The 23,724-nt window shown below is 37.6% G+C and overlaps 1 protein-coding gene and 1 non-coding gene across 6 annotated transcripts in view; one reads left to right on the forward strand and one right to left on the reverse strand.

The window, feature by feature from the left end:
• The window catches only part of Pds5b (PDS5 cohesin associated factor B), a 153,132-nt gene that overhangs the window by 63,017 nt on the left and 66,391 nt on the right, over nucleotides 1–23,724 (forward strand). For all 5 annotated transcript variants that reach the window (XM_041677965.1, XM_041677966.1, XM_041677969.1 and 2 more), the window contains exons 7-15: nucleotides 18–98; nucleotides 6,752–6,892; nucleotides 8,635–8,750; nucleotides 11,974–12,068; nucleotides 16,104–16,249; nucleotides 17,032–17,183; nucleotides 17,543–17,656; nucleotides 21,871–21,952; nucleotides 23,659–23,707. In XM_041677965.1, coding sequence (XP_041533899.1) covers nucleotides 18–98; nucleotides 6,752–6,892; nucleotides 8,635–8,750; nucleotides 11,974–12,068; nucleotides 16,104–16,249; nucleotides 17,032–17,183; nucleotides 17,543–17,656; nucleotides 21,871–21,952; nucleotides 23,659–23,707 — 976 coding nt within the window. The remainder of the gene's footprint in view (nucleotides 1–17; nucleotides 99–6,751; nucleotides 6,893–8,634; nucleotides 8,751–11,973; nucleotides 12,069–16,103; nucleotides 16,250–17,031; nucleotides 17,184–17,542; nucleotides 17,657–21,870; nucleotides 21,953–23,658; nucleotides 23,708–23,724) is intronic.
• On the reverse strand, nucleotides 15,480–15,586 carry LOC121465193. Its single transcript, XR_005976624.1, has one exon. It is a non-coding gene; the product is annotated as a U6 spliceosomal RNA (small nuclear RNA).

Raw genomic sequence — 23,724 nt, forward strand, 5'->3', positions numbered from 1 at the left:
TTGTTTGTTTTTTCCAGAATTTAAACAAGCAAGCATATGACTTGGCAAAAGCTTTGCTGAAGAGGACTGCTCAATCTATAGAACCATATATTACCAATGTAAGTCTTGCAATTGATTTTAGAAGGATTAAGTCAAAATTTTAAAGACTGTTGGAAGCAAATCTCAGCAAGTAGGCCACACTTGTCAAGTTGCTATTGCTATTTAACCAATGACAGTTTCATTTTCTTTCTCTCCTTAAATGTTACATTTGCTAATTATTTTTGGGAATGCTAGCTCTCTTTGTGCCTTTATTTGCTGCTTTCAAGTTTGTAGAGATAATAGCTTCTTTTTTGGTTAGCAAAATACAGCTTCTAATGTTAGCAATAGAGTTAAAGGTAATTAGATAAAACATATAGTACTTTCTGCTATTCAGACATGTTGCTTACAGCTTTTTGGAGATTAAATTAATTTGTGCAAGAAAATGATATGAACCAATATCGGGACCTAGAAATTGAAGATAAGAATGACTGCCATAGCAATTTGGTGGAAGTTGCTAACATATTGTAATCCCTGAGGGAGATTTTTATAATTGTGCCTTTTCTGAGGAAGAGGGAGATTGGCATTGAAATGAACCCTTTTAAATATCACCCTAGCTTTGGTCACTTATGTGTGACCCTCTTGTATTTATTTTAGAAGAAATAATTCTTAGCCATATCATTTATATTAAGTTTTATTTTCTCTTCACAGCTCTTTGAGTTGTGTCACTGTGTGTGGCACCATCCCTATCATACTGTATGTGAATGGTGACTGGTTCTTGGAGCACAAGTCTAGGGTACAGTGTTAATGCTAGCCTGGGCTTGTTAATAGCTCTTTCTTCTTGCCTTCTGCTCTCGCCTGCCTCAGCAGCTAGAAGGATGTAAATCTGTCTGCTTGAGAAAAGTGAGACAGTCTTATATTTATATGTAGTTTATTCTTTTGAAGTTTTTTTGAAGATAATTTTTGTATTATGTGAAAATTTAAGATCAGGTTATAAAGATGCTATGAAATGACATTCTGAGAAAGGTAAAGCCCACCGTAAGACAGGACCTTGGTAAATCCTGCTTTTGTTTCTGATTTCAAAGAGTTCCAGCATGTTGTGGTTTGGAAACATAAAATTTATTTGGAAATGAGCTTTCCAAATCTAGAGGATTAGTGTTACGACTTTACTTAGTAGCACTAGGATTGTCAGCAGGTTCCAAAATTGGTTTCTGCAGTCTTTTGACACTTGGGTATTGCTTGACATTAATTGGTTGAATTGAGTTTGTCATTATTGATTTTATGGACTCCTAGTATTTAGACCGAGTCTCAGGCTTTCTAATCATCCTTTGCCTTCGGTTGCTTCAAGTGTTTCTTAATGAAAGTTTCCACACCCAGTCTAGCACACAGGTTGAACCCTGCCTGGGGTCTTTTATTTAAACCAATATTTCCAAGTCAGATGTGTTTCAGGAGAACACTTACCTTACTTTGATGCCTTTTCCTAAGATTTAGAAAAATAAATATTTTGACTGAGCAATTAAAGTGAGTAAAACATTGTTTACTGGGACTGCTTGATTTAAGTTGATTATACTGGTCTTTGAATTTGGGGGGGGTGTTTGAGAAGGCAATGGAAGATGATAAGGAAAAAAAGGCTCAAGTAAATGTTTTTAGCAATCCCAGATACACGAATGAAAAAACACTCCTCGTCACTTAAATTAATTTCCTGCTGTTCTTGCATATAGAACTAGATGATACCACCCCATGTCCATAGTTTTGTTGTACTCTTTAGAAATTGGGAGTGGGCAAAAGGCAGTAAACTAGTCATTGCCCCAGCATATTTTGATTGCATACTTATTTCTGGATCCTTGTCCATTGTCTTCTCTTTTTATCCTTTAATGGTCTTTCCATTTATTTATTTATTTAAAGGGAGTGTGTGTATTTGTGTGTGTATCTGTACATGTGCACAGATGTATGTGTGTTGTATACATGTGTACATGCCCATCTTAGTGTGTATGGTGTGTGCACATGTAAAGGCAGAGACTGATGTTGGATGTCATTTTCTATATTCGTTCGCTTTTAAAAATTGCTGATTAATTTTCAAGGCAGGATTTCTCAAAGGACCTGGAGAACGGCAATTGGGTTAGACTGATTGGCCAGTTAGCCACCAAGATTCTTCCATTTCAACTTCCCCATCATTAGGATTATAGGTGTACCCATGGGTGCTGGATCTTCAGGCCTGGTTTCTCATGTTTGCTCAGTACACACTTTGTCCACTAAGCCATCTCTTCAGCCCTTCCATTATTGTGTTTTCCTTTGTTTTTATTCCTTGCTTTATTTGAGGTCAGTAAAGAAGTCATTAGGAATTGCTTTTGTCCCCCAAGTCAGTCCCTTATAAATCTTATTTTCCACTTGAGTTTTGTGTACTTACATGGAAATTATTTGGTAGTGAACTGAATGGTGTAGTATAAGATGGTGCAGTGGTAGGATTGTCTTTTTGGATGTGCTAGGTAAGGTGACACTTGCTACTTACTTGCCTTCCTCATGCAGCATGGATGGGAGCAGGCACTGAAGTGGTGGTGTGATCCTGCCTACCTCCTTTCATAGTGTGTCTTATACTCTTGAGCATTCTGACATGCCGAGGCCTACTTTTCATATGCTATTTTACATATATGAATACTGAAGAAATCTGTGTGCTACAGTATTTGATTTTTTTCTTTTGATGGGGTTTACTGTATTGCTGCCTCTGACCACATGCTCAAGTTTTACTCCTGCTTCATTGCCCTGCAAACTGTTTCTTTCTAAAAATAGAATTAGTTGTGGAACTAGACAAATGACTCAGCCGCTAAGAACATCGGCTGCTCTTCCAGATGACCCAGGTTCAATTCCCAGCACTCACATGGTGGCTCACACCCATTTGTAACAAATTCAAGGGGATCTAATGCTCTGTGTTGGTTTCCAAGGGCTTGGCATACACATGGTGTACAGATAAACATGCAAGCAAAACACTCATAAATAAAATATTAATGATTTATTTAAAAATGAGAATTAGTTCTTACAGTGCACACAATGGAAGAAAATAAAAAGGTGAAACAGAGACTCATAAAGAAAACATACAGAGTGACAGTTCAGAAATTTATTTTTTTTATTTTAAAGATTTATTTATTTATTGTGTACACACTGTTCAGCCTCCTTGTATGCTTGCAGGCCAGAAAAGGGCCCCAGATCTCATTACAGATGATTGTGAGCCACCATGTGGTTGCTGGGAATTGAACTCAGGACCTCCGGAAGATCAGCCAGTGCTCTTAACCTCAGAGCCATCTCTCCAGACCCCTAGAAATTTCTTAAATAAATTGTACTTATTGATCATTATTATTACTTTTTAGTCACACATTGTAAAGTACAGCCCAAAATTACTTTGTTGAATTGAAAAGTATATCAGATCTTTTTTAAAACAAATAAAAAAAATTTAAGTTATTTAATCTCAGTGAGTCAGTTTTTGCATATGTAAATTGAGTTCAGTGCTTGGAAAGTTGGGAGAAAGAAATGTTACTTAAAGGAAATCATTTTTGTGATCACATTTAAGTAGGTTTTAATTCAGGCTTACAGCCATGGAATTTACTGCTCACTGCTTTCTTTCATTCTAATACAGGCACTTCTGATTGTTAACTTGTGTTACATAATTACCCATTGTCAAACTTTTTTTGCTAATTTTTGAAGGGGAATATTTTAGTCAAACCTACATCTTGTCTGTACTAAATTTCAAAATATTATGGAGGTCTTGGGTTGTTTTATATTTGTATAAGAATAGCTGTTGCCTGTTTATTTCTCCGATTGTGTATTGAAGGTCCACTTTGTGCTGGTTCTGTGCCAGACTCTTCTCTCCTCGGTCACTGCTCTTCTAGAAATGGAATTCTATAGATAGATGTTCAGTCAGCTTTTTTTCCCCCTTTATCATTTCTCTTTTTTTTTAAATTTCATTGTTTAGTTATTGTGATAAAGAATGGGTTTCATTATAACATTTTCATATACCTCTGTGCCTTGTTCATATTCACACCCTCACTGTACTTCAGTTCTCCTTCACACCCCTCTCCCCACTCCAGAAGTCACCCCCAGTAGTGTTCCTTCTCTCATGGTGCCTGCGCATGTGTAAACATCTAAATTCTCGTTACCCTGTTTCCTCATTTTCCTCTCTTCTATCTAGATATATGTATACGTGTCTGTATTTATATTTACTCTGGATATATGTCTCATCTAAAATGCCACATGATTGGATGTTTTTGATGGAATATGTAAGACCTCCCCCCTCCCCCTCTGCTCCACCTCTAGTTGGCAAGTTTTTTCCAGGCTAGTAGGAAAGGTACCACTGTGGTGGCCAGATTGGCAAAGGATTATTGTTCTTCATTAAAGAAAAAGTAGATTTGGGGATTTTATTCTAGTGGTTTTAAATAATAATAATAATAATAATTATTATTATTATTATTTTATGTGTTTTGTCGGTGCACCACATGCATAAAGGGCCCCTAAAGGCCTGAGGGGGCATCAGATCTCCAAGGGCTGGAGTCAGAAGTCAGTGGTGAGTTGCTGTGTAGGTGCTGAAAACTGAACCTGGGTCCTCTGGAAGAATAGCAGTGCTCTTAACCACTGAGCCATCTCTCCAGCCTCCTTACTCTTTTATGATCAGGAGATAATTAATAAGTAACAGTTTTTAAGGACAATTAAAATATAACCTGAGGAATTTAATATCTTGTTATCTTTATGTTTCTTTCCCACAAAATTGTTGAGTAGAAAAAAATGAGCAATTGGATGGAAATTAAAAAATCATGTTTTTATTCTTTGGGAATGTCTTAGTCACTGTTATATTTCTGTGAAGAGATGCAATGACCACGACAACTCCTATAAAAGAAAGCATTTAATTGGCTCTGGCTTACACTTTCAGAGGAATAGTCCCTCATTACCATGGTGGGAAGCATGGTAGCAGGCATGGCAAGCATGGTGCTGGTAAAGTAGTTGAGAGCTACATCCTATTCCCCAGGCAGCAGGCAGAGGGTTTCTAAACCTCTAACTAAGCTCACCCCCCACCCAAACACTTCTTCCAACAAGGCCACATCTCCTAATCTTTCTAATCTTTTAAAGGGTTTCACTCCCTGTATACGAGCCTATGGGGTCATTCTTATTCAAACCCCCACAAGGAATGTCATGCAGTGTATTTGATCATCTAGGCCATCTACACTGTTCATTGCCTTCATTTGTAACTTCCCAAGAGCTAGAAGGAATAGGAATCCAAGGAGGTGTAGATGTGAGGTCTTAGTCATTGTACCTTCAATTTGGAAGTACAAGAGAAGCCAAGTTACGTGTTAATTGGCAGAGGCAAGCAATCAGAGCATCTTGTATGGTATAGATCCTTAACTGTTTCTCTGAGGCGACATAGGAAGCTGCTAAGAATGTGTGATATAATTCTGGGTCAATTTTACACATTTTTAGAAGTATTTATTTTAAGATTGAGATGGTGAGAGTCTTACTATGTAGCTCTGGTTGCCCTGGAACTTGCTATGTAGGCTTGGCTAACCTTGAACTCAGAGAGATCTGTCTCCTGCTGCTGCCTCCAAAGTACTTGGACTAAAGGCATGCACCATCACACCTGGATCTATTTTTGGAAGATTTTAAATAGAAAGGAACTTGGTCATTATGCCTGGTGTTGTTCATTTGAGTTGTAGCATGATGAATGGTTTGACTTGGAGGTAGAAAGCCAGCTGCCTGTTGTGTATATTCTTGGTTGGATTTTAGTTAGTGTTATAAACTTTGTGAATGTACACATTGTTTATCAGAATGCAAAGGAAGGCGAGAAGGATTAGAACAACATTTTATAATCAAAGTAAAAATTGTGTAGTTGAAAAATAAGAGTAGACACTACTCTGAATGTATAAGAAAGCTTTATTTTAAATGCTATAATTTTCCTTATACTAATTGTAAACAAGATATGATCTCTTGTCATTAAGGAATTTATCTAGTGAGGTGATTGACTCATTATCTTAGGGTTCTCAAGAGAAACAAAATTGACAAAATGTATGTAAGAGTGTTTTTGTATGTATGTATACATGTATACATTTGAGGAAATTTGGTTCAATTGGTTGGTTCATGCTGTTTGGGAGGTTGATGAAGTCCAATGATAGAAGCTGGAGAGCCAGGGAAGCTGATGATTTAATTCTCAGTCCAAATCCAGAGGCTCGAAGAGTACAGATGGGGGTTGCTAGTACAAATCTTTGTAGCCAGAGCCTGCAGAACCTGGAGTTCAAGGGAAAGAGAGGAAGGGCACCCTATTTCCAGGAAGGAGGAGTTCACCTCTTCTCTGCCTTTGCATGGTACTTTCCTGCATGGACACTATTATCCCCACTACTAATCCTGGATGTACGGTCTTCTCTGTAAACTTTGAAGGTAAACCCAGAAATAATGTTTTACCTTTTAGTTGACACAAAAATGTCACAGTCAGACTATAGTTGAATATTTTAGTGGAGGAACAATATATTTCAGTGGTAAGGGTGCTTGTTGGTGTTGGTCATTGGTAAATCAATACTATCTGTGTCATTGTCCGCAAAATGAATTCTGTGTTTTAGGTGTTCGTAGTTTTTCATATAGGAAATGTTTCTGAGTTGCTTGTTTGACTTTATTTATAACAATAAAAAGTTCAATTGAATAGTAAACAAAACTTGAGACAGTTTTTCTGTGAAATTTCTTTTAATGGAGATTTTCTTCTTATCAGTTTTTTAACCAGGTTCTGATGCTTGGGAAAACATCTATCAGTGATTTGTCTGAGCATGTTTTTGATTTGATTCTGGAACTCTACAACATTGACAGCCACTTGCTGCTCTCTGTTCTACCCCAGCTTGAGTTTAAATTAAAGGTAACTATTGTAAAAATATGACTGCGTCAACAAGTTCAACAAGGAGCATTGCTTGTTGCCCTTTGATTCTTATAATCGGTTTAGTGAATATAACATGAGAAAGAATGTTGTTACTGTTCATTCATGGGTTTGTGCCTTTTCTGTCTCTTGATCAGCAGAATGGCATCATCCTCCACATATTTTCTAGGTTTTTTCTGGGGTTAGGTTAACTTTGGAGGCAAACATTTAGCTTCTATTTTCAAAGTACAGTTTCTAGCAGTTGATTGGGCATTAAAAGTAACTTAGAACTCACCATCTGTACTATGGCATGCTTTTCTTTTCTTGTGTTACACAGCTGCGTGTTAAGTTTCCTTTCTGTAGTGGAAATGTGAAAGTTTTTAGCATGTCTCTATTGCCCTGACATTAAATGATGCTATATATCGAGTTTTATTTGAAGAATTGGGGACCATGGTTTCTTTCCCAACTTATTACAAGATTAAATATAGCTAGTTAGAATTACTAGTTTTTGATGGATTCTAGTGCATAACCCAGAAAAGTAGATTTTCATATTTCTAAAACTTTTGATCTGTTACTTTCAAAACCAAAATAAAACAAGCAGTTTTTATTGGTATTTCATGGGCACTACACAGCCAGTAAATTATTCTTCTTTTAGTCTTGAGTATATTTTTGCTATATTTCTTAAGTGAGCCCTTTGATTAAGTGGCCTTCCTGTCCCCTTTTAAATATGGTTATTAATTTTGGTGAGGCAAGACAACCAACATTTCTAATTACTTGTTAGTTAATTTAGTTTTCTCTAGAAAATTCTAATTACATTTTCTTATATACTATGACTAATATAAAAATAAGTAAACTATTATCCCTGTTCTCAGCCAGATTAACATGTAGTATGGGAGGTAGAGGATGAAATGCGCTCTATAAAGAGACTAGTTGCTGTAAGATTCAGAGATACAGCACTCAGCAGAAAGCACCATGAAGATGCATGTAGAAGTCGGAAGGAGCTAGGTACATTGGAGGGTACAGGGGATACGTTACTCATGGCTCTACTTATTTTTGGAGCAAATAAACACGTACCAAGAAGAGATAGGCTATATTTTGGGGGGCTCTTGGATGCTAGCCCAAAACACTGTCTTAAACATTAAGAAATCCTTATATAGTAACATCCATAGCACCTTGAATTTGTTGGCATTTGATAGGCCTGATTTTTGTACTCTGTGTGGAAGTCTAGCATTTGAGTTGGTCATTTTAACCACTGTGCCATTTGTTGGTAACAAAGTCAACAATAAAACTGCATTTTCATCTTCAGGGTGCCTGTCATACAGTGAGTAAAGCAGAAGCTTGCTTCATCAAGGCTTCATGACACTGTAGAGCTTCTTTAAGAATTTAATGTTTGAACAGTGTCTGGTATTAAAAACCTTGTCTTTTCAAGAGTCCTTGGTAGTTTTTTAAATTTACTCATTCAGAAAGTAACCTGAATGGTAGGAGAGGCTTTTAGTATTTAGTAGGACTCTTAAGACATGTTTTCACATCACAGTACTGCTGTAATGTAACTTGAGATGATTAAAGCATTTATTATAACATTGCATTTTGTGAAAAAATTTTGGAATATACACATTACCATCTGGATTCATAGAAGTTGTGGGCTTGTTTGTTTTTTTGTAAATTAGAGAGCCCAGGAAATCCTAGGAATAAATCATGTTCTGAATGTTTACTTTGAAGTTTAAAGAGTCTGTGCTTTGTTTTAGAGCAATGATAATGAAGAACGCCTTCAAGTTGTTAAACTGCTGGCAAAAATGTTTGGGGCAAAAGATTCAGAACTGGCTTCTCAAAATAAACCGCTTTGGCAGTGCTACTTGGGCAGGTACATGATTTGTTTTTTTTTGTTTGTTTGTTTGTTTGTTTTGTTTTTGTTTTTTGGGAAATATGTGTTTATGTCTATTGTTTTTTTAAAAAAATTCTGCACACATTTAAACTATGTTCTCAAAAATCATAAAGGGTTTTCGGGTTGGCAATATAACTCATTTGGTAGAATGCTTACCCAGTGTGACCAAGGCCCTATGTAGGGGTCTCCAGCACCCCATAAACCAGTTGTAGTGAGGGAGAACGATCAGAAGTTTAAGGCCAGCTGGGTGGTGGTTATTTACTTAAAAATACAGTTAGTTACGTGTGGCTGAATGAAAGGGATACATCTTAAGATGCTATGTAGGAGATTTGCTACACTGATATTGCAGAGTGCATCTTCATGAACTAGGATGGCATGGGCTTACCAGCAGGTGGAATCAGAAGTGGACTGCTGCTTTGTGTGCTCTGACGCTCAAGTGGCTGTGGAGGGCCTTGCCGTACTTTCACATTTGGAATTAGATGAGCCAGGAACCCAGTCAGCACTCTGCCTGGAAAGTCCTAATGTAAACTTGTATTGCCTTTCTATGCCACTGTAGCTGCTGCTTTTAATTTAATGCACAAAACCTCACACAGAATTAAATATCACTAAATTTGGTCTGGGAATGATGATCCATGGTAGAACACTAATCTGGCATGTGTAAGGCCCAGGGTTTGATTCTCACCATCACAAAAAGAAAGAAACAAAAAAGCCCTCTAAAGTTAATGTGGTGGTACACATCTTTAATACTTGCACTAGGTAGGCAGGCAGATCTCTGTGAGTTTGACACCAGCCTGGGCTACATAGTGAGTTCCAGGTCAGCCGGGACTATATAGTGAGACCCTATCTCAGAACAAAACAACAATAACAAACTCGAGGAGCTAAAAATATTTTAACAGTGTATTTATTTATAATGATCATAAGTTACATGTTTGTTTGCAAAATGGTGAATGTTTTAATGTTGGATACCTGGATTACAAACACCCCTTATAGGGGCCGTAAGAGAAAGTTGTATTTCATGGAATAAATGTTTTCTCCTGATAAGAACTGCTTAAGTAATGTGCTGCTGCTGGTTTTGAAAACATGTTTTTATTGCAAAACTTTTAGTTGGTCTTAATAATAAAACCCAGAGTCAGATATAGTGGTTAATGCTGAAGATCAGAGAAACAGAAGAGACCAGCTATTAGAGAGTTCTTTTACCTCTATCAGTGCTCAGACTTGTGTCTCCAGACTCCATCTGTCTCCACCAAACCTCAGACTGCACTGAGTTCCTGTCTCCTTCCGCCTTATATTCCTGTCTCCACCCAGCCATATCACTCCATATCACTCTACCTGCCTAGTGCTGGGATTAAAGGCGTGTGGTCCCAAGTGCTGGGATCACTTTTGTATGAGCTCTGTTTCTCTTTTAGATGGATTCAATCTTGTGTAGCCCAGGGTGGTCTTGAACTAACAGAGAGCCATCTGCCTGTCTCCAGAGTCCTGGGATTAAAGGTGTATTCCACCACTGCCTGGCCTCTAGTGATTTAGCTCTGTGCTCTGATCTTCAGGCAAGTTTTATTTGTTAGAACATAAAATATCACTACAGTTTTTTTCTTTTAAAGACATGCTATTGGGGTACTGAGGTCTTGTGCATGCTTGGTAGTTGCACTACTGCCTAGCGCCATCCTCAGCTTCATCTTTATGCTTTTGTGTATTCTAAGGATTGAATACATGTGACCAGATTTTCAGGCATTTACCTGCTGAACTATCTGCTGGCCCTATGTGTTGTTTCTTTTGGTGTTAGTGATTAAGAATACTTGAGCCTTCTGATTTTACAGAAGTAAGACACAGACTTACTGTCTGGAAACACTTAGCTACAGTGTTATTGACACTTAAGCAAAATTTAAAAGTAACTGTTACTCATTCTTTGATGAACTGCTGTGAATAGATTTTGAACATTAATAATTGAAGGACAGTTAGATATCATATGCATACTGATAGGGGAATACAGTGCTATCTATTAGATAGTTTTGCTTAGAAATTTGAATCCTAATGCCCAAAAGTCATGTGTCAAACTCTGACCTCTGGTTTCTAAGGTTAAGAGTGAAAGGTCCCTGCTTGATATCAAGATAAAATGAGCAATATCTAAAATCATAGGAAAGGGTTTCTCTGTAGCTTTAGAGCCTGTCCTGGAACTAGGTCTTATAGATCAGGCTGACCTCGAACTCAGAGAGATCTGCCTGCCTCTGCCTCCTGAGTGCTGGGATTAAAGGTGTGCGCCACCACCGCCCAGCTATGGATTTGTTTTTATAGATAATAAATTGTAAATAGAGTATGAAGATGGCCTTGTTATTAGTTGAAAATGAAATAATTCCGATGGTTAATTGGATAAGAACGATTTTTGGATACAATTTGTAATTATAGGATATAAACTAATGTAGTAGTGTAAGGTTTGCCACATGTTAATTTGTGTCCTATAATTATGAAAAAACACTTCATGAAAATCTCTTCTCAGACATATGAAGATGAAATGTTTCTTTGAAATATAAACATTTATATAACATATACCACAATATATTTATATAACATGCATACATACTTTCACACTTATTGAACAGACATTTGAAATACAGTGTTTATGGAAAAATATTCGTTTTATTATCCGAATGGAAAACAGAGGCTTATCAGATTTTTACAGTCCTAATAGGACCTAACTGGAGATTGTCCTAGTTTATGTATGCCTCAAAACTGTTAAAATGGTCTTGTTATACTTGGCACTTTCTTTAGTGTATCTGTGTATCTGCATGTATGCGAGTATATTTGTGGGTATATGCTTGTGTGGACGGAGGTCATCCTTCAGAGACTGCCATCTACTCTGATTTCGAGCTAGAATATCTCAGCAGCACCCGCGCTGGAGTGCCTCAGCGGCACCTGAGCTTGGGGAATGGCCTGGACTGGCTCGACAGGTGCTTCTGTTTCTACTTGCTTAGTTGTGGGATCTGAAGCATGTGTCACCACCCATCTTTTTATGCAGATGCTGGGAATTAAATTGAATAAAGATTCAAGCACTTTACCAATCCCCATTATCTTCCCAGGCTCCATTTTGTATTTTCATTATATATGTTTATTCATTAGTAAGAGAAATAAATACAAATTGAGTATAGATTAAATTTGTCTGTCTTGGTTGTTTTAGAATACTTACTCTGTTTTTTAAATCTTTTATCAGGTTTAATGATATTCATGTACCAATACGCCTGGAATGTGTGAAATTTGCTAGCCATTGTCTCATGAACCATCCTGATTTAGCAAAGGATTTAACAGGTAATAGCACATTCTGTATGTTCTTCAGTGGGGAAAAAACTTTATAAGGAAATACTTTCCTTTAGTCCTTCTAGTAGCTGTCTTCTCTCTTCGTTCTTCATCATGGAACTTACTTTCTGAAGCTACAATTTTTACTATGTAGTTGCTTGTGCACACTAGAAGCAATTTTTTTGGAAGTAACTTCATGAATTAAAGTAGTTAATTTGTTTAAGAGCAGCTGTGCACAATTTCACATATTTGGCTTTGAATGCGTTTTGATTTTTTTCGAGATAGGGTTCTTCTGTAGCTTTGGTGCCTGTCCCGGAACTAGCTCTTGTAGACCAGGCTGGCCTCGAACTCCCAGAGATCCGCCTGCCTCTGCCTCCCGAGTGCTGGGATTAAAGGCATGCACCACCACCACCCGGCTTGTTTTGATTTTTTTTGAAAACGTTAATGCTCTGATATTTTAAGAACTTAGTGAAAACAATTTAACTATAAGCTAGTTTACAGTAATTAATGGCGATAACTTGAAATCTGTCTAAGCATTAAGTATTTCACTTGCAATTTTTGAAGTAATGAGAATGTCATTTACCTGTTTAATTTTTTTTATTTATGAAATAGTTCATAAAATAACGTTAATATAACAGCCATGTATATCTTCCGCAAAATGTTAGCATTTCTTGTGCTTATGAGGTATAATAGCAAAGAAAAGATAATTGCTGCCAGAATCTTCCTTGTACTAAGTTCTCCTTACTGGCTCCACAGAGCAGTTATCTCTAGAGTTGGTCTGCATTGGTTTTGTGATTTTATAGTCATGTGGTTATTTGCATCTTTATGTAGCTGATTTAATGTTGTCCTGTGAAATGCAGTTCATTGAAATAATGTATGACTTTGATGGAGATAAACCTCTGTCTTTACTAAGTGGGTTTTTAGTTTTATTTTTTATTTTTTGCATTGCCTATTTCTTTCTCTTGTGTCCCATAATTTTTTCTTACTCTATTTTCTCACTCTACTCTTTGGCATTGAACAGTTATTTATGTAAGTCCCAAACTGTACATTATCAATGCTCCTTAAACCTTCTATTATTACTTCTGAGTTTCTCTTGTAAAGAAGGCCATAAATTGCCGGGCGATGGTGGCGCACGCCTTTAATCCCAGCACTCGGGAGGCAGAGGCAGGCGGATCTCTGTGAGTTCGAGACCAGCCTGGTCTACAGAGCGAGTTCCAGGACAGGCTCCAAAGCCACAGAGAAACCCTGTCTCAAAAAAAAAAAAAAAGGCCATAAATTATATCCATCTGTAATATTTAAAACAGTAGCTTATCATAGTAATGCTTCCAAGTATATGGAATTATTGTCACATCTGTAACAGCTCTTTTTTTTTGTTTTGTTTTGTTTTTAAGCCAGTATCATCCTTTTTTTATGGAAGCAACCTACTTGGAACCTCCTATCTTCCTCTTTACATTTGTACTGTGTTGTTCCTGGGGCTATCTAGCTTCCTTTCCTCTTTTGCCCCCTGCCTTGTGTATGTGTGCGTGTGCGTTTCCGTGTGTGTGTATGTATTTGCGTGCGCACGTGTGTATTTTGTGTTCTATCTATATTTTTCTCTCAATTCTGCTTTCCTATTCTCTTCTTCTCTCTGGATATTCTTTTGGGAAGGGGACTTGTAACATCCTTTTCTTGTGTTACGAATGCAGTATTTTCTGAATCTGTTAATGCTTGCTTTGGTGGGCAGGGGTTTTTCCTCTTTTAACAAAATTAGCCTTAACTTATTTTTTTCATCCTTTATTTGCTTTTGTTTGTTTCTGTGCATTAGATCCTTTCCTCAGAAATCTTGGTAATTCATAGCCATGTGCTCATGATTAATAGTGTGTGTTTGTAGTCTAAACAGAAAGCCATTTGAAAAAGTGCTAAGTCTAAGCATAGGTCTGTAACTGCTAAGATTTGCTTACTGTGATGAGTTATTGTTCAGATTCTTTTTTTTTTTATTAAATATTTTTTTTATTGAGAAAAGGAGAAAATAAAAAAAACAAGTTTCCACCTCCTCCCAGCCTCCCATTTCCCTCCCCCTCCTCCCACCCTACGCCCCCTCCTCCCACCCTTCTCCCCCTCCCCCCACTCCTTTCCCCCTCCCTCTCCAGTCCAAAGAGCAGTCAGGGTTTTCTGCCCTGTGGTGAGACCTAGGACCTCCCACTTCCGTCCATATCTAGGAAGGTGAACATCCAAATTGGCTGGGCTCCCACAAAGCCATCACATTACGTAGGATCAAACCCCCGTGCCATTGTCCTTTGCGTCTCATCAGCCTTCATTGTTCGCCATGTTCAGAGAGTCCAGTTTTATCCCATGCTTTTTCAGTCACAGTCCAGCTGGTCTTGGTGAGCTCTCAATAGATCAGCTCCACTGTCTCAGTGGGTGGGTGCATCCCTCGTGGTCCCGACTTCTTTGCTCATGTTCTCCCTCCTTCTGCTCCTCATTGGGACTTTGGGAGCTCAGTCCAGTGCTCCAGTGTGGGTCTCTGTCTCTATCTCCATCCATCACCAGATAAAGGTTCTATGATGATATGCAAGATATTCGTCAGTATTGCTCAAGGATAGGGTCATTTCAGGTTCCCTATTCTCAACTGCCCAAGGAACCAACTGGGGACCTCAGCTTGGGCACCTGGGAACCCCTCTAGGGTCAGGTCTCTTGCCAACCCTAAAGTGGTTCCCTTAACTAAGAATTGTGGTTCCGTGCTCCCCTGTCCAACCTTCCTTTATCCCAATCCTCCTGCTTTCCCAAGGCCCGACCTCCTTCCCTTCTAACTTTTCTCTCCCCATCTCCCCTTACTCCCAACCCTCCCCACCCCAAGATCCCAATTTTCTCCCCGGCAATTTTGTCTACTTCCCTTAGCCAAGAGGATAACTATATGTTTTTCCTTGGGTTCCCCTTCTTACTTAGCTTCTTTAGATTCACCTATTGTAGACTCTGTGACCCTTATTTATGGCTAGAAACCAATTATGAGTGAGTACATCCCATGTTCATCTTTTTGGGTCTGGGATACCTCACTCAGGATAGTGTTTTCTATTTCCATCCATTTGCATGCAAAATTCGAGAAGTCATTGTTTTTTACCGCTGAGTAGTACTCTAATGTGTAGATATTCCATACTTTCTTCATCCATTCTTCCATTGAAGGGCATCTAGGTTGTTTCCAGGTTCTTCTGGCTATTACAAATAATACTGCTATGAACATAGTTGAACAAATGCTTTTGTCATAAGATAGGGCATCTCTTGGGTATATTCCCAAGAGTGGTATTGCTGGGTCCAGGGGTAGGTTGATCCCGAATTTCCTGAGAAACCGAAACACTGACTTCCATAGTGGTTGCACAAGATTGCATTCCCACCAGCAATGGATGAGGGTACCCCTTCCTCCACAGCCTCTCCAGCAAAGGTTATCGTAAAAATATGGAACGCTTCACGAATTTGCGTGTCATCCTTGCGCAGGGGCCATGCTAATCTTCTCTGTATCGTTCCAATTTTAGTATATGTGCTGCCGAAGCGAGCACATTGTTCAGATTCTTAATTTAGATACTTGTACTTCAGTTGGATCACATGGAAACAAGGTCTTGTCAGCCAGACTCTTAGCTTTCTTCCTTCAGTAACTGTATTCAGGGTTTCACTAATTACAGCATAGAAATGATAATACTTCATTATTTCCCAATAACACCAGCTGAATAGAATGCTTTATTCATTTATATGGAAAATGATGATGACATGCTTAACAGTGATACACCTTTTCATGTATATGGTCAACTAAATGAGTTAGAGACAGGCTTATCAACTTTCCTGCCTGGAAAACTGGAGCAGAATTTCACTTTTCATTTATACAGGCATTTGGTTTTGTAAAGGAATGCCCAGCTTTGCTTCTGTCCTCCTTTCCTTGCTTTTAATTGTCTTGAAATATTGAACATTCTACTTAGGGTTTACTTTTGCTGTGTTGATTTTCAAAGGCCTTTCCAATCTCCTAAAGCAATATGATAATTATTAAAAGTTTCATTTTAATCAGAAACTCTTACCTTTCAGAGTATCTTAAAGTGAGATCACACGACCCTGAGGAAGCTATTAGACATGATGTCATTGTGTCTATAGTAACAGCTGCTAAAAAGGATATTCTTCTTGTCAATGATCACTTACTTAATTTTGTAAGAGAGCGAACATTGGACAAACGGGTAAGTAGGAGAGTAGGTGAATCCCAGAGGGTTTTGTTTTGTGTTTGTTATTTTATTTTTGAAACAATTTCTTTATATAGCCCTGGATATCCTGGAACTCTGTGTATAGACTAATCTGGCCTTGATCCCACAGAGATTTGCCTCATTGAGTGCTGGGATTAAAGATGTATAGTAACATGCTCAGCGGAGTTTTATTTTTAATACTTGAAGTTTAATGGTATTACATTTGAAAATACCTTTTCTTTCCTAAATAAATTATAAGTTGAAGCTCTCTGAGGTCCAGTATAAAGTAGGGTCTGTAAAATGAAGAGTTGAATGCTGATGTTCAGCCAGCTTTCTTTTTTCTTCCATCAGGGACCCTAGTTCGTGGGATGTTTCTATCTACATTGAGAGTGAGTTATTCTTTCTCAGTTAAGCTTGCCTGGAAACGCTCTTCACAAATGTGCCCAGTTTGTTTCCTTGGCAAGTCTAAATCTAGTGGGGTTGATGTTGAAGATTAACCAGCACACTATTCTAATGAATTTATGTAATGGAGGCTTTTTTTTTTTTTGCTTTATTTTTGATTTTGTTTTGTTTTGTTTTGTGTTTTTGTAGACAGGATCTCACTGTAGATCTAGCTATCCTGGAACTCACTGTATAGACCAGGCTAGCCTTGACTTCCAAAGAGATCTGCCTGCCTCTGCCTTTCAAGTACTGGAATTAAAGGTGTGTGCCACTGCACCCACTGGTACTAGGAGCATTTTTACCTTATAAAGAGACCTTTTATATGTGTTTATTTTAAGTGGAGAGTACGCAAAGAAGCCATGATGGGACTTGCCCAGATTTATAAGAAATATGCTTTACAGTCAGTAGCTGGCAAAGATGCTGCAAAACAGATATCCTGGGTCAAGGACAAGCTACTACACATATATTATCAGAACAGCATCGACGATCGGTAAGTCAGGGCCCATACACAGATGTGCTTTTTAGTTATTTGGTGAGTTTTTTATGTTATATACATTCTTTCTTTGTGACTTTAAATACCCTTTTGTTTTTAGTTTTGGGCTAATGGAATGCATAGAGAGGCCTGGTGTAGCTTTCTGAACTTTCTTGTACAGATATGGGCATTTAGTCCTTGATACACAGATGGTTTTCAAGATGTAGGACTGTTGCAGACATAGAGTGCTAAATTCTTCCTTTGAAATATATTTCTTCTCTACTCTCGAAAGAAGGGACTTACTTAATTTGTGATTTTTTTTTTTTACAGTTTTTATAATTAAACTTAGTATCCTTAAAGAGTCTTTTCTTTTATAGGTTACTTGTTGAACGGATCTTTGCTCAGTACATGGTTCCTCATAATTTGGAAACTACAGAACGGATGAAGTGCCTGTATTACTTGTATGCTACACTGGACTTGAATGCTGTGAAGTATGTCTCCAGTGTCATGCTGCTCTCTCTTTTTTGTAGTATATGAATTAGGCATGAGGGTTGGGGGGTAAACCTTAAATATTTAATGCAAACTTTATAATAGTATAAGCATTGTTTAAAGGTTCAAAACACTAAATTACTGGACTATTTCTTTTTCTTTTTAGAAAGTTCTGTCACCAACAGAAACTAAAACAGTTAAAGCTGGCTAGAGCTATTTGGCATGAAATCATTAAGGATTTGATTTTTCTTTCTCTCTAGATTTTCATGTTGATGGCATTTCAAGAAAGGTGATATACCTATTCCCCCACCCCCTCAGGTGTTAAAAAGGTCCACATTATGAAAATACTATCTTCCTACTCTTAACACGGTACTAATTTAAATTATTCTGTAGTGCAGTAGAGTACAAATTTCTGTGCTGTTTGTCCTCAACATAGTATTGCAGGTTAGCATTAGGGCAAGTCTCACAAATACATTTTTATCCCCATGTTTCATTCAGAGAGTACCTTTGGATATCTGGGAAGAGAATTGGCATTTTATATATAGTAGAGACACTGCTAATCTAACTGAATCCTATTAAGGCCTAGAGATTTCCTGTAGGTTTAGAAATTCATATTCATGATATTCCAGTTAACACAATTAGAGCTATTGAGGAGTAAGTGCTCTGAAATTGGAACTTTAAGGATACTTGAAATTTGTAGTGGACTTTTGTCTTCATTTCCATAGTTACATGTGCTACTGTTACTTTAGATGGAGTTGTAGTTTGTGGATGTGTGGTATGTTTGGAGCTCTGGAATGTGTACCTTGTCTCTGCTTTTATGTTGCAACTGAAAAGTAGCAGCAGAAGTTTATGTTTTATTCAAGATAAGTGCAGCCATACAGAGCTATAAGTAGTAAGACAGTAGTAAGATAGCCAGGATTTGAAGTCAGTGCTACTTGGTTGCAGCACTTAACTCTTTTTGGTTTTTCAAGACAGGGTTTCTCTGCAGCTTTGGTGCCTGTCCTGGGAACTAGCACTTGTAAACCAGGCTGGCCTCGAACTCACAGACATCTGCCTGCCTCTGCCTCCCGAGTGCTGGAATTAATGGCGTGTGCCACCACTGCCCGGCTCAACAGCACTTAATTCTTTAACTACAAGAGACAACATATATACTACTGTTTTATTTATTTTACTATGTTGGAAATTTTTTTCAAAGTGGAATGCACTCTCAAATTGTTTTCTTTTAGTTTAGTTGCGCATTCTTTTCCTTAGTATGCACTTGATAGCCTGTTAGAATGGTGAAGTATGATTGACATGTGTCATCTTAGAACAGGTGTTAGACATCTCAGTAAATCTGGCCTTTACCAAATACTATGTCAGTAAATTAATAAAGATAGCTTTAAGTAAGAATCTAGAAGTAGCACTCAGAGATCCTATGTGAGAAACTCAAGACTGTGTATATTTATTTTATTTTATGAGAAAGGCAGGTATAGAAGGAATCATGTTCAAGAAGCAACAAAAACTTCAGTTATTTCTGTAAATCTAAATTACTAAAGATTATGAAAGTTTGACTTTAGAAGGAAGAAGTGGGGAGCGTGTGGACTGGGACTTATTTAGCACACTCATTGCAGTCATGTTCATTCTTACAAGTATCCAAGAACCCTTCCCTGCAGAGCACAGAGGTCTTCAGGACCGTTCTATACTGCCCACTGTTGGGATTGGTCAATGCCATGCCTTTATATGGGAGGGAAGTTAATATGGCCAGATAACACATAAAAGATAGGCAAGAAATAAACATTAATGTCTTTTTTAAAAAAAAGATTTATTTATTTATTATGCATATAACATTTTGCCTCCATGTATGTCTGCAGGCCAGAAGAGGGCTCCAGATCTCATTATAGATGGTTGTGAGCCACCGTGTGGTTGCTGGTAATTGAACTCAGGTCCTTTGGAAGAACAGTCAATGCTCTTAACCACTGAGCCATCTCTCTAGCCCTCTAAGGTTTTTTTTGTTTTTGTTTTTGTTTTTTTAAATCATATAAACACTAGGACAGAAATGTCAGCTGGTTGATACATTTGTCAGGTGTAGATAGAAAAAAGTTGATAATCATCCCTACAAAAAAACTTCCGAATATGTGTATAGCTTTTTAATTTAAGGGAGGAAAGATAATTGGTGAGATGTTAATGCCAGAAATAGAAATGAAAAGAAGAAAATACCTGTAAGAAGAGTTTATAAATAGCAGTCACACACTAAACAGAAACTACTTTTTACTGAAATTTCAGTGTACTTTATTGAATTAGAAAGTGAAGCAATCATTTTTAAGAGATGTGCTGTGAAGTAATACCACTAAAAGGTAGGAGAAAAAATCTATTTGGACTATTGCATAAGGGTTTTTTTTTTTTTTTTAAGTTTTTCGAGACAGGGTTTCTCTGTAGCTTTGGAGCCTGTCCTGGCACTAGCTCTTGTAGACCAGGCTGTCCTCGAACTCACAGAGATCCGCCTGCCTCTGCCTCCCGAGTGCTGGGATTAAAGGCGTGCGCCACCACTGCCCGGCCTGCATAAGGGTTTTAATTTTAGAAAAAAGGTTTATGAATGATATTTAACTGTTGAAGTATTTAAGGTAGGTATTATTTAAAAGTGGCTTTTATTGTCGACTTTGTGAAACTAGCTGATCATCTACATTACCATAATTTTTAGAACAATTTATATTCATCTGTGTTACTTCCCAAAACTTCTATTTTTTCTTAAGTTTGATAATAACAAAGACCACATATATGCGAGTGATGAAGCCTGGTGATAGTTAAGATGACCATGAGTGTATCCTCCAACTCTTTTATCCTGTCTTCCTTAAAGAGATGTACTGCAGTCTTTTTTTTCTCTATTGAAAACAGCTTTAAAGTACTCATATGTATGATGTATGTATTTCCTTTAATCACTTATTTTTGCACATTATGCAGATAGGATTATCATATGTATAATCTTCAGGGATGTTTTTCACTCTTTTTGTCTTGTTTTGAAACAGAGTCTTAACTTTGTAGCTCAGGCTGGTCTCGAACTCACAGAGATCCGCCTGCCTCTGCCTCCCGAGTGCTGGGATTAAAGGCGTGCGCCACCATGGCCCGGCCCAGCACTACTTAAAATTTAAGTTGTCCAAAAGTGAAAATGTTCCAGTACTCTTACTGTTAGCAAGTTCCCAAGTTTAAAGTAGGGTGTGTTCTTTAAAAAACAAAACAAAAAAACCCTGAAAGGCATTTCCACAACATTAATAAAGAGGACACTGGAGATACTAAAGTGTCATTTCTGTCCAAGGGAAAGCTTGTTTATATGCTTCTGCTTTTTGTCACTGTTGTCAGTGCTTCACATATGTATGGTATCGGAAGTGTAGATGATTGACTATAAGCGGTGAAGTCAATGAAGTCTTTTCAGTTGTACCCAATTCCTTTGCAGTTTATGAGGGCCTGAGTTTAGGTTCCCAGAACTCATGGAATAGGCCTGGTGCATAGCAATGGTCGGAGGAGACATGCTAGCCTAAATCACTTGGGAGACATCTAGGACAATCAGAGACCCTGTCTCAAACAAAAGAAGGAAGGTGCCCAAAGAATGACCCTTGAGGTTGTCTTCTGACCTACACACACACGGGCAGCTAGCACACATGAACATACATACATATTCCTGTATATAGATACAGACAAAGTAAACTGATGTAAAATACTTTTTAATAAAATTTCATTAGAAATATGTAGTGCTAAAGCTCTTAACAATGTAGTTATCAGGAAGACATATTCATAACAGATAATTTCAACTTGAAGTTTACATATAATTGGATAAATAATTCACAGACACATGTACCCCTTTTCTCATGGGTCTTATCCTTCAGCTTTCCTTAGATTACTATCACCTATTACAAGACAGAACTTGGTCAGGTCTTCATTTATTTATTAGGTTTATATTTCTTTATTCTTCTCAGTCCTACGTCTTTAAAGCTTTAAGTAGGACATTAAGCTCCATTTAATCTATCTTTATACAAAGTCAAATGAGCATCACAAATCCCTGCCTAATGGCCTTGCTGCTACTATCCCATTTGAGTCTTTGCCCCTGGGTTGCCAGTTATTTAATCCATGAATTTTACATCATTTCTCCTGTCTTACTTTTACCTCCCCCTCTTTTATTAGAAGTAATTGTTTGATTATCCTGAAAGGACTTTTATCCTGTTTTGTATGTTTTTGTGTTTTTCAGAGCATTGAATGAAATGTGGAAATGTCAAAATTTACTCCGACACCAAGTAAAAGATTTGCTTGATTTAATTAAACAACCTAAAGTAAGTTAAATTTTAAAGAAATAATTTTAGAAAGTTCGTATAATTAGCATAATTAAGCTTAATATCTTTATATGTTTACTTAGAATGAATATTCTGGTAATACCACATAATAAGTATGTGGTATTCTGTGTGTGTATAGGCTTGAGAACAGTCCCAAGTGTTTTTCCTCAGTAATGTGTATATTTTGTTTTTTGTGAGCCGTGCTTTGATTTGAGGCAGGGTCTCTGATCTGGAAATTGCCTGGTAGCTTGCTGGCCATTGAGCCCTGTATCTACTTGTCTTCACCTTCCCTGAGCGTAACAGCCAGTGCCACTATGCCTAGCTTGTTATGTGTGTTCTATGAATCAAATGCTGGTTTTAGTTTGCTAACTGACGTATCTTTCCAGTCCCTGAAATTGTGGTATTCACCCAGTAAATACATATTTTATTTAGGGGCATTTAGAATGAGTCTAAGCCCCTCCCTTTTTGAAAATGTTACTTGTGAAACATACTAATTTAGAAAGTGTATCTAGTCATTTTAAATTACATTCAGGGAAAACAAATTAGTGAGTTTTTATTATTAGTTCAAAGTTGTTTTCTTTGACCTCCTTCCATCACACGCACCTCATATGTGTAGGGCAGAAATGAGTAGTTAAGTGTTGTTTCATCCATGGAGAGAAAATTTTCTTAGCTACTTGCTTAACAATCTGTTTAGCAGAGGTTATTTTTTTTAGTGATTATTGTGACTCTCACTTGTTTTTTTAAAAACTTCTGTGATGTGAAGTTTTTGTTTTTGTTTTTATGAGACAGGATTTCTCTGTATCTATCCTCTCTGGCTATTCTTGAACTTGCTCACTCAATAAGCCAGGCTGACCTTGAACTCACAGAGATCCACCCGCTTCTGCCTTCAGAGTACTGGGATCAAAGGCGTGTGCCACTGCTGCCACAACCACTAGGCCCATTTTGTTTTTTTAAAACAGGGTCTTACTACGAAGCCTTTGTTGGCTTGAAACTTGACGTGTAGATTGGGCTGGTTTGGAACACACAGATATCTGCCTTCGGCCTCCTGAGTCATGGGATTAAAGGCATGCACTACTATGCCTGGCACCTTTTTATTTTTTATTGAATGTAATTTAACCTTTTTTTCTATGGTCATTGAGTATATTGAACCTGTTGGGATCTATTCAATAATAGACAACTTAAACTTTACTTTAGTGGCTTCTACTGTCAGTAGGCATGGGTTTCAGTGTTACAGTGCTGGAAGACAGCATACTTCCATTAGCCAGAAGCCTCTGGATGTTCTTCTCTTTGTTATCTAACTTTTTATTCATTTACCTGGTGGGTAAATGTGCAGAAGCTTTACTGAAGTATGGAGTGTTCTTTATTCACATGGATAGCATTAGTCTGGATTTTAGAAACCATTGAAGTCTTACGAGGATCCAGGCAGTATGTTAGGAGTTTAGATCAGGTGTTCAGTGACTCATTTGCAAACAAACATGCCTGCTTTTGAGACTCTCACTATGGAGCTGCTCTTTCCTGCCCATTGATTGAAACTTAGCATCATCACATGGCTTTTGTATTTTTCACTCCACCCATTTATCTAGGATTTTAAAAAAGCTAAAGAAAGATACAACCATGGGGAGCATGTGGGTCTGGAGAGTTGTTGAAGGTGCCTGTGGATTCTTCTTAGGGAATTTTAATTGTACGTTTTTGTATGTGATTTACAGACAGATGCCAGTGTGAAGGCCATATTTTCCAAAGTGATGGTTATTACAAGTAAGTTGTTTTAAATC

Source organism: Microtus oregoni, unplaced genomic scaffold (genome assembly GCF_018167655.1).
Source record: "Microtus oregoni isolate MIOR12 unplaced genomic scaffold, Mior012 000029F_ref0000214, whole genome shotgun sequence".
NCBI classification, from domain to species: domain Eukaryota; kingdom Metazoa; phylum Chordata; class Mammalia; order Rodentia; family Cricetidae; genus Microtus; species Microtus oregoni.